This window comes from Takifugu rubripes, chromosome 8 (genome assembly GCF_901000725.2).
Source record: "Takifugu rubripes chromosome 8, fTakRub1.2, whole genome shotgun sequence".
Classification (NCBI taxonomy): domain Eukaryota; kingdom Metazoa; phylum Chordata; class Actinopteri; order Tetraodontiformes; family Tetraodontidae; genus Takifugu; species Takifugu rubripes.
In genome coordinates, this window is record NC_042292.1 from 4,539,402 (window position 1) to 4,550,784 (window position 11,383).

The 11,383-nt window shown below is 46.8% G+C and overlaps 1 protein-coding gene across 3 annotated transcripts; it reads left to right on the top strand.

The window, feature by feature from the left end:
- Positions 1 to 5,756: 5,756 nt before the first annotated feature.
- Positions 5,757 to 10,266, top strand: spry2 (sprouty RTK signaling antagonist 2). 3 transcript variants are annotated; one of them, XM_011618255.2, is made up of 2 exons: positions 5,757 to 5,906; positions 8,527 to 10,266. In XM_011618255.2, exons 1-2 carry the CDS (start codon positions 5,868 to 5,870, stop codon positions 9,523 to 9,525), a joined length of 1,038 nt encoding a protein of 345 aa, XP_011616557.2. In that variant the 5' UTR covers positions 5,757 to 5,867; the 3' UTR covers positions 9,526 to 10,266. The 3 variants fall into 3 exon arrangements, with proteins under 3 accessions (XP_011616557.2, XP_003977191.3, XP_011616558.2); XM_003977142.3 differs by lacking the exon at positions 5,757 to 5,906 and adding an exon at positions 5,990 to 6,225; XM_011618256.2 differs by lacking the exon at positions 5,757 to 5,906 and adding an exon at positions 6,114 to 6,533.
- The last annotated feature ends 1,117 nt before the right edge of the window (positions 10,267 to 11,383 follow it).

Genomic DNA, 11,383 nt, shown 5'->3' on the forward strand with positions numbered 1-11,383 from the left:
TGTGCGCTGTGGCACCTGCTAGCTTGTCGGCTTTTCTATATAAACCTGCATTTCTCTTTAGTGTAAAGCATGTTGTTTTTCTGATTCATACCCCCTCTGAGACCATTCTGTGGGTTCTTGGAGCCAAATTCCATGATGGACCTGCTAATAAATCTCCAGTCTCCCGGCCTGTCTACGAAGGATGCGATATGCCGAATCTTATGGCCGCCCAAGTTTTACTTACTTATCTGCTTGTAATTTTTCCCAAATTCAACCCGTTCTCAGCTGTAGCGAAACTTGCACCAGAAGCTTGAGCCGTGCGACTCGCCGTAGCGGAGCCGCACACGTAATCTTGAAACACTGCACACGAGTCAGTGTATTCGATATATGCTTCATCCCACTCTCAAACAAACAAGTCTCCCAGTCCAAACCTTAGGAAACTGCACTTTTAATCAATTAGCATGTTTAATTTCTATGCTAATGCCGTGCTATTACGCTTGGGCTCTTGTATGAAAAAAGCATCGATCCTGTTCAGAACAACTGCTGAATAATGATGAGCTTCTGGACTCCTCAATGCGTATGTATAGTATGTTTGCTGAAGCTAATGTTAGCGACACCCTATCATGCAACTATGCTCCTTCACAAAAAGTCCAACCTTAAGCTACATCCTGCTTTTTAACATCCATTTAGTTTGAGAAGAACTAAATCGTTTGAGTCCCAAATCTGATGGCAAAATCATTTTGCACATCAGGATCAGAGACTTGTTTTCTCGATGCTAATGGAGAGCACTTTAAAGGGAGATAAAGTGCGTTTAGGTGTACTTCTCTGCTCTATAAATAAAAGCTTCCATCGAGGGCACGGCGGCCGATGGCTCGGTGTGAAGAGTAACACCTCCTGCCCCCGAGATTCGCAGCACAAGCGCGCCGTCACATCACACCCTCCCCCTGTTTCCTTTCACAAATGCATTCTCACGTTATTATATTCACAGTTTACCCAACCTCGCCAAAGAAAATATGTGCGGCGAGCTGCCGCTGTGATTTATGCACTTTAGGGGGAATTGAAAAATAATTGTGACTGAAGCCCAATGAGAGGATGAGATGAGACACGTTTGGCATGAGGGCAAAACCGCACCCACCTTTTAAATGAAGCACGGGAGGTGACGCGTTTTCCCGCTCAGGCAGGCTCATTGAACGCATCACAACAGTGACCCCAGCTGGACAGCGGGAAAACCTGCGCTCTGCCTCGCACCGCGGTCCCCCTGGGAGCCTCTTCATCACCGCACACAGAGGAGAGGAATCAACGGAAAGTAAAGCCAAACCTCGGGCTTTTTTCCCCCTCTCTCTCCTTAGGTAGACAGAAATTATTCAGGTGTCACAGAGGGCATCTTCAATATTACCACCTGCTTTATTCTCCATCGCTGTTATTGTGCACTTTCATGCCTGAGAGACAGTTCCTATTGAGTTTGATGCCACTTCAGTTGCACATTAGACAACAATGCTGGCAGTTCTGCGGTGTCTTATGTGCATTTTGTCTAAAATAAGCTTTAAAGTCTTCATTTTTAGTTCCCTCTTTGGCTGTGTAGAGCACCACAGAAGATAAATCCCCGACTCTCCAGCATCACTGGCTGACATGTTTGTTTTTGTTGACACTGACAGACTTGTGAAAAAGAATAAATAGATCTGTAAACTCACTTACGCAGTGGTGGAGCATACAGACGTCACGCATGCTGCACTGCTGAAAACCTAAAGGATGATGTGGTTAGCAACCACAGCTAAAACTTCCCTCCACTTTAGCTAACTCCTCACCCACAGTGACGACTTTATATTCAACCTGCATTAGTTTTAGGGGAAAATGAATATATTCCCCCCCAAAAAAGGAGCTGCCATGTCTTGTTCTATCTATTTATTGTTATGTTCTCTCATTGCTAACCTCGTGGCGATTCATTACCCGCTCAGTTTCTCTCAGATTCTATTGTATTTGTTTTACATTAACCCGGCTCTCTAATTAATCATTCAGGCAGCGGGGCTGTGAACTCCAGAATCAGACTGTGGTCAGAAGGAGATTTATGTCACTTAGACTGTCTTGTAGAAGCTATCGTGCCAGAAGCTAGGTGGCGCTTTAGCTTTGGATCTCTGCTGTGTTCTCCTGGTGGCAGCAGGCCCTGGAGGTTGTGCTGTCGACATATATTGATGATGGTGTGTTTACTGACACATCCAGGAGTCTGTATGGACCAGAATCAGTGAGGAAGGTTCTAAAGGAACCCCAGTGATACTCCGCCCATGATTGTGGATCACTTTACACAGGCTAAACCATCACCATGGAAATTTATCTCAATTTCTCTCTTCCTCCATCAAGTTCTCACCACTGCAGATAAAACTGTGGCTTTCAGGGCCTGGTGTTGTCACCACTGGTGCACCAGGAGCACTGATTCTCTGGGGATGGGGAAGGGGGGGGGGGGGGGGGGGGGGTTGTAAAACTTTCATTTGTTTTCCTTTGTTCTGTAGTCTGGAATGTTCTCCTAGTTCTGGATCTCAGTTGTTGATCTTATTCCACACCAAACCTGGGGGCACTCCCATTGTGAATTAGGGGTACGGTGGCCCACGGGGGCAATTGCACTGCGAAGGACAAACGACCAAATGCTGCAAGCTCAGGAATGATGCGGAAATAAAAACCACATAAAACAAATGCAAGAGGAAAATGTTCAACCGAAGTGCATCAGGCCACTAGGGGGAGCCGACAGTCCTGAAGGACTAGTTAAGTTAACTGTTCACGAGGGGAACAAAAAGGTAGCTAACGTTCTCCCTTATGTCTTTTAAACACTTGGTTGCAGTCCTTTACGATATTAAACCTTGATTTGTAAGAGTTTATATTTATCTCTAATTACACTGGCCTGGAGTGATGTCGAAGCTTTTCTCCCCCTCTTCTAGTTTGGGGTTTTGCTTCTTTTTCTTTTGCATCTTTTTTTGTGGATTTGTAGGTTTTAGCTCTTGCCTAGTTTCTGTGATTGCTACAATTTTCTCTTGCAGCATTTTTCTGTTGCATGTTTATGTTTTTGCACCATTGTTGCGGCACTTTTGCACTGCGTTTACTTAGTTATGGTGCAACATAGAGAAGAGACTAGTGGCGAGGAAGGAGATTGAGCAAATGAAAGCAGGTCACCAGTGAAGAAATAACAAAAGTTACAATCTTGACTGAACAAAACACACACACACACACACACACTACAATGTAAAGGTAAAGAGTATGGTTGGAAATCCACAAAAAGCAAAAGAAAACTACAGGCCGTGTTGTCAGCATCATGTGCACATGTGTTGGTAGCATGCTGCGTGGTTATTAAAAAGAAATGTCGTACTTCTGTAGAACATTGAACTTTTTAGCTGCTCATGATGCTGCATTCAGGGGAAGTGGGGGGAAAAATTGGTCGAGTCCCGTTTTATTTGGTTTTGTTTTGGTTCTTGTGTTTTCACAAATCCAGGGTTCTCTCCCTCCATTGTGACCACCTCCTCTGGAGCTGGCTCCTATTCTCTGTGCTTTGATGAAGAGTTGAAACAGTCGGAAATAAGCTCCCCACACGCTAGCAGGAAATGCTATTGCTGTTAGCATAAAGATGCAACGAATGATATCGTGCAGAACAAGTCTTCCTTTCAGAGAACATCTGGTTCATTTAATCATGTCCTCGGGGCCACTTCCCAAAGATAAAGGTGTTATAACTTTTCTGGAGACACAAGTTAGCCTAAAATCATTATCCCTGTTGATAAAACATGTAGCACAGATGGAAACAAAAGGCCCTTTGGTTCTGCCCTAAGGGAAGTATATTTGAAGCCTTCAGCTGTAATGACCCCCAGGATCACTTCACAGCACACCAACATCAGCTACATCCCAGCATGCACCAGGGCGGAATGACAGACAAACAGAGCGAGACACGATTTTTTTATATATATATATATATGTATATATATATAACCGTAAGAGCTTTTTCAAATATGTTGTTGTGTCTGCTCACCAATTCAGGCACAGCTCATCTCCTCCAGCAGCGGGGGGGTTTAGTTTTCATTTCAATTTTCCTTTTTTTGTCATGTGCAGAAATTCCAGTGGACTCAGCGGGAGACAAAGTCAATGTACAAAGTCTTCTGAGAGACGGCAACAAAGGCCGTTTTCCTGTTGCGCGGGGTGAAAAAACACTGAAATTCTCTGGTCTGGGCCACATTTAATGCTCAGTTTTTTAGACTTTGCAGTTTCCACGGTAATAAAAAGGATCATGCTCACCTCAGACGTCAGGCCTGATGTCTGATGTCTGTGCATCCAAAGCCAGGAATCCGATCGGAGACTGAATTTAATTCCATTCTGTTTTACGATCTTGATGGATGAACAAGCAAAGCAATAGGGGCGCCGTCTGCCTCGGAGCTGTCGTCAGCCTTGTCACGCAGAAGCAAATGTGTGCTCAGTGCAGCCAGGTGCCCTGGATCTACAAACAAATAGAATCTGTCGGAATTTCCTGTTGACCAAACAAACTGATTAGTTAGCAGAATTTTGAAAGAATGACCTGATGCGTCAAAGTTTAACTTGACCTTTCAGGAAAGTAGGTGTTCCTTTCTGACCTGTTTTCCACTGGTTCTTCGCCCATGTGTTCTATTTTCCTCTTGTGGCGTGTCTTTGAAAGCACCGTGGCGTGCTGCAGATGTTTTGAAGTCCCTACTCTGGGAGGGGAGGAAGCCTTTCTGAGGGCCAGATGAAGAGCATTCATCATTTGAAAGTGATAATGAAGTCAAGTGTTTACATCATCAGCGAGACCTTGATTTGTTTCAGATAATCTTCATCCCTCACTTAAACCTAAACGTGCAGTTCATCATCCGGTCCCTCCGTCGGCCTCATCCATCACCAACACCAGTGTTCAACTCAGATAATAACACTTGGCATTTATTGGTGTTCGTAAAAATCCCATCAACCACTGTAAAATATGATTTCATAACACAGAAGCGGCGTCATTTTTATAGCACCTATATATTGGTCACATCCTATTCGTACCTTTTGTATTTAATGTCTAACTAAAATTATAGTATTTATCATCTGGGGGAAATCGCTTGTGATAGAAAAACTGAACCATTTGTCACATTCGCGAGCGCGTTATCGCTGCTGCCTCCGTTTGCCACAAGGGGGCAGTAAAAATGCCATGAAATGCTAAGATGGATCTTCCGTTTGTGAGCGAGTACGAGCCAAAGAAAAATCAGATCAATGTAGCCACTTATGTGAAAATAATATTTAAAAAAAAAAACAAAAAAAAAAACTGCACAACAATGTTTTTTGGTTGTTTTTTTTTTCACGAGCTGAAAGACACTAGAGTTTCTTAGCTTGGCACAGCTATTTCATGGCAGGATGGTTCGATTTGATTTAACAGGCTTTCGTGTTGAAGCTGTTGATATCGTTTTAATGCCTAAAGCATTCTGCTTGACGCAAATGATGGGATGTCACAAATTATCCCACAGAATTATCATTTATTAAGTACTTGCTTTCATAAACACTTGATTTAAATGAAATCTGCTTCATGCTCAACTGCAGAGTGTGGTAACATAAATCTAATATTATTTATTTATTTTTAATGTTTGTGGGGGCAATCTACCGCGCTCAGTTGCATTGTCGCCGCTGCGCCACTAAGGGGCGCTGTTTCGTCGTTATCCTTGGTAGTTAAATGGAATCGGTCCCAGCTGACGCAGACTCCAAGTTCCAATCTCTGAAAGTGTTGCGGGATTCCCGGTGTGATTAACTTCCCTGAGAGTCTGAGGCAGCCATGAGCAAGACAGTCGCACCCAATAAGAGCAGCAGTTCGACAAAATCCATTAACAAATCGCACGATTCCAGTTTTGGTGCTAAAATATTGTTTTACAGATCATATGATGGAATGTATAGTTGCGCCTATAATATTGGACCAGGTGGGTGATAATAGTTCCAAATGAGAACAAGTGTGATTTAACGTGCCTCTTGCATTGGAGGGGGGGTTACAATCCTGCAGAGATGGCGAAGGGCCCCTCGTGCAGCAGCGTCGGGCCCCCGCAGGGTAATTGATCGGGCCGGTGGCTGTGAATGGCTGCTCTCTAACAGCCTATAGCTGTGCACCGGATGCGAGATATCCGCTGCAACAAGCAGCGCTCTGCCCCCCCTCCCCAGCCTGACGCCATTTACAGCCCAAATCCCGACCTCCCCTCCGGAAAGAGAGAGAAAAAAAGACACACTGACAACGAAGGAGAAAAAGTAAAAGCCCTCGCAGCTCCGCCGATAAACCCCAGCGGGTTTGAAAACTATGGCGCTGGAGTTTGTCCCGCTTTTCCCTCCGGTTTGTCGAGAAAAGGGACGTTGACTCCGCGGCTCCGACCCAACTTTCCGCCCGTTTTCGTGCCTCGTGCTCTTGCGCAAAAACACGGGATTTGCGTTCAGGCGTCGCTGCTCGGGCTCGGAAACTTTCCTCTCATGGATTTGGACTGAAGCGAGGGGGTTGAGAATCAAACTCTACCAAACTGGATTTATTCCACCGAGACGGGGACTAAAGTGTTGAGATCACGGTACGTGGAGGCTTTTGTCGCGTTGCGCCGGGGGCAGGTTCTCGGCTGAAATTACGCATTTCTTGGCTGAACTTGCACCGTAAACAAGCTGCTGCCTATTTGCGCAGCGTGTTTTTGGCTTCTTTGAAGCTGTCCAGCTCAGTTTTTGACCCACTGTCCCATCTGGGAGCTCCAATATATTTCCTCTGTTGGTTGTAACTTTTTTCACTTTAAATGTCTGATCGAATGATTAAAGACAAGAAGTTTTCCCACTTGCATCTAATTTGATGCGCATATTCTATATTTAATTAATTTATTTTGACAAATCCCCCCCCCAAACCCAATGGGGTTTTCCATGTAACCCACGACCTGGTGTGTGTTCTTAACTTTGTCCAACCTTTTATTTAATGGACTTTTTAATTCCGCTGCAGTGAACTTCCTCCAGTCCCCACAATTCCCCCACCCACTGTGGCCGATATGTCTGAATCAGCCCCCCTCCCCGAGAGAGGCTGGATTTTTTTTTTTTTAGTGTGCCTGCAAGCCCCTCATTAGGGTGCAAAAAAAGAGCTAAATCCAAAAGAAGCCTCAGTGCTTCCCTCTCCCACCCCCTCCGTTGCCCCTGAAAGCATCACTAAAACATCACACGGACCTCTTTCATGGCCGACATAATTAAAACAAAAAAAAAAGTTTAGGAAAAAAAACAATAAATCAATAAAATCGTGCCACTCGGCGTGTTTTCAAGAGAAAAAATGTGTGAGGAGGGTTGCAACGATTTGTCATGCAACAAACAAAAGCCTTTCCTGTATTGTCAGTGGGGGGGTGCAAACTCAACGATGGCATTTGAAAGCTAATTAGCACAAGGAAGGAGAATCAAGGCCGCCACTGTCAGCCCCTTCACTTTGGTGTGACATATTGGGGAAAACAAGGACGTGCTTTGGAATCCGATTAATGCAGAGTGACAGTTGAATGTGCTGATAGTCTGTGCTCCTAATGAACCAGTTTAGATTGCAACTCTCCCGGGGCCGTGGGGGCCCCCACCATCAAAATAAAGTTTAATAACAGTCAGTTGGTTATTGTTCCACTCTGACTAGATCACAAATTTAACATCTTTTTTAAAAAACCTGCAGGTTTTAAAAGTTTTCATCTCGCCGTGGCCGTTTTAAAGAATCAGAAAATGTCATTTCCAGTAATTAAGTGTGAAATTGAAGATGGTCCACAGTAACCTTCCACTGGGAGGCTTTGAGAGACTTCTTTGGATTATGACATAGGCATATAGCTCATAGAAGGTAATTCTGACCCCACTGGAGTATTTGGCAGCTTTTAGATGGCCAAAAGTTCTAATTTATTAAAGTGGAAGTCATAAAGTGAATATTTAATCCATGAAATCTGACCAGCGTCCACAGTCTACGTTATTTTCAGGGTGGATTGAAGCTTATTGAGCTTGTGATCTTAATATTGGCCTGAACAAGCGAGGTTTTGGGCTTTGTTAAAGCTTAAAAGTGGTAACTGACTTCATCTTTCGTTCAGATATGATCCAGTTGGGCTCCTTTCCAGACTTTCCCTGCTCAGTTTTTAGCAACAGAGCGTCCACCTGTGAACAAATCTCTGTATCGGAGCCTAGATTAGCCGCGATGACTCGAGGCCCGAAGAATCTCGGGACGCTAAATTCAATCTGTCCGTGCGATGCGGCAAACGTAAATAAAATAATGAGCAAAAAAACGCATCCTGACGCGCACAACAGACAGACTGTGCTCCTGATATTGTGAGAAGAAATGCGTCAATCCGACTGTGGAACCTGATGAGCGAGTCGCTTCATGTGGACCGCATGAGAACGATAAGAACTTGGCCTGTCTTTTCCAAACAATCCATTCTGTAATAAAACAACCCTCCCCCTTTCTAAATGTGCTGTTTGCTGGTCTTTGTCTCCACTTTGCTGCCTGCACAGATATCTGTTATGATTTGCATGGTGTCGTTTGCATGGCTCGTTGTAAAACCGTCTGCCTGTCCTCCCCAGGACTTCAGATGTGTCCCATGCCAGTCAGAGCGGCCCTTCACTCCCAGGATGGATCACAGAAGTCAAAACAGCAGCGACGGGGGAGGAGGGCGCCTCAGCGAAGGGAGACCTCAAGCACAGCCTCTGCAGACACAGGAGCCCCTGTCGGAGCCCGACCTGACGGATGGGCAGCCTCCTCACACTCCAGCCGTGCTGTCCCTCGATCAGATCGAGATAACGGGGAGCAGCAACGAGTACACCGATGGCCCCGTGGCGGCCCGGCGGTCTCCGGCCCCTGAGCATCAGCGACCTCGGAGCAGCCCGGTGACGGTGCCGATTTCAAGGCCCGGCGTGGACCTGGAGACTCCCGGGGAGAAGCCGAACAACCTCCGCAACCTTCCTTCGCTGATGCAGGACGGAAGTAGGAACCCCTCGACGGGCGGCGTGCCGCGGGTCCGCAGCGCAGAGGACCCGCTCAGCGGCGTCAGGATCAGCGTTGGCGGCAGCGCGTCAGGCCAGAGGCTCCTCGGCGACAACCAGGTCATCAGAACTCAGCCGAAGCGCGCGGAGCTCAGTTCGGAGGAGCTGAAACCCCTGAACAGTCCCTGCGAGCCAGTGACGGCCCTGCTCGGCACCGGGGGCTCTAAGATCCAGGGCGCGCACTCCAAGTGCAAGGACTGCGGCCGGTGCCGCTGCCCGGAGTGCAGCCGACCGCGGACCCTTCCTTCCTGCTGGATGTGCGGCCGCCGGTGCGTGTGCTCGGCGCAGAGCGCCGTGGAGTACATCACCTGCGTCTGCTGCGTCAAGGGGCTGTTCTACCACTGCTCCAGCGACGACGAGGACACGTGCGCCGACAAGCCGTTCTCCTGCAGGCAGTCGCACTGCTGCGTGCGCTGGAGCGCCGTCTCGCTCCTCTCGCTGCTCTTCCCCTGTCTCCTGTGCTACCTCCCGGCGAAAGGCTGCGTTGCCGTGTGTCAGAGCTGCTACGACCGAGTCTCCCGCCCGGGCTGCCGGTGTTGAACCAGAAAGACGTGCTGTCGTAGTCTGAACGTAGAGCTAACGCGTTTCGCCCTCGACGCCTATCAGACCTCAGTAGAACGAAATTTAGCCTCGTCAAAGTTAAGGTAACATAGCGTTGTAGTCGTTTAAAACCAAAATTTCTCCTCAAGGTATGAGAAGTTTCTTCACTCAAGTGCCCAGATGGTTGCTACCAGAGTCCAGACGGGAACTTCCTCAAGCGTCGACACGCCGCCTACGAAGAACGGACTCCTGTTGCTAACTGCATGTAGCGATGGCAAAGAGTGTCTATGTTAGACAAAGAGCCTGACAGATGTTTTATTTTTGTACATATGACGTCAACTGTGAACCGTGTTGTGCCGCACCAGAGGCGCCTTGAGGAATCAGCCGGCTTCATTCACACGCGTGTGCATTCACTGGAGGGTATCGGTGTCCCCGACGGAGTCTACAACCTTCCACCTGTAAAGTGTACAGTGACCATTATGAGAAGTCTATTTTCCAATTCCAGCATTGCTTAGAGTAAAAGTTAAAAAAAAAAAAAATATATATATATATATATATATATATTTATTTTGAAGGTTTTATTATTTTATAATGAAAAAAAATTATATTTATTTTGAGCAAAAAGCATCACCTGGGGGGGCTGTGGAGGTGCAGGAGTGGCAACGCTGGGATGCGTATTCACTTTGAATTAGAAGACAAATATATTAACGTTTGGAATTAAACACTTGAAGTCTGACTAAACGCTTGGCCTGTTTTTCTGCCTGCTTGCGACGCCTGTTTCCACGGATCAGACACAGGAAACGTGGAAAAGTTCACCTGAGGATCCATCTGCGCTGCAGAAGAGTCTGCACATCTGTTTGGGTTCTTCAGTCTCCACAGCTTAGCCACGAGCTAAATGGGAACGTGCGCCCAAACTTCACGCATTTTTTTCAAAAAAAATACAGGCTCAGGAATGTCTCCAACGTCCCTGCAGGCCAAAGAGGAGCCCCTGGCTGTCACATATTGATGCGTTTACGGCGCCGCGTACGTTCAGAGGCGAGATTGACAATGGCGCGGCCCCGACGTGCACTCACTCGTTTGTTATCCGTGCCTTGGCCTTTGACTGACAGCTGTTTGCTTTACCCAATTATCAACTTTCACCCAACATTTCTGTCCAGGAGGCTCTTGGGAAGTGTTGGAAGGGGGGCCGATTCCCATTAAAGGCAAAAAAAAGATGATAGTGATTTTTCCTTTGCTTCTTCTCCCAAGCCGTTGCTCTCAGTTCATTATCTCAGCTGGGAGTGTGTGTGGGGGTAGGTGTTAAAAGGAAGAGGGACAGCAAAGGGTTAAAAGCATCACTTTGAATGACAAAGAGCTAACAGTTTAGCCCTGTATTCAGCCCAGCATGCATTCATCCTGTTTTCAATGGTGGGCAGAGGGGGCGTTTTGGCTCCCCGATGCTCCTCTGCTACCTGAAAGAAGAAAAAAAAAGTCCTTTCAGTTACAAATGCACCTAAAACCGAACCTGCATCAAATATGAAGCACGTAGAAATGGGAAAAGGTGAAATGATGTTCATGAAGGAACGCTAACCTAAAATCCCATTTGGTAGACATAAAGTCTGGTTAGGTCACGATCAGGATCTGTTCTCGGATTTTTAAAGGGACATTTAGCATCTAGGATCACAAAGATGGAGGCCGGCTGTTTATCCAGCGGGCTGCTCCACTGATCTGGCAGCAGAACTGCAGGAGGGGATGTGGACGAGGGGGATTAAAACGCCCCAGAACGGCTCGCTTTGTTGGTTTTAGCCGCCGCGGCCCCCTCGGCTGCCGGCCGCTGGCGGGCAGAGAGGCCTATTCACCCTGCTCACCAAAGCAGAAC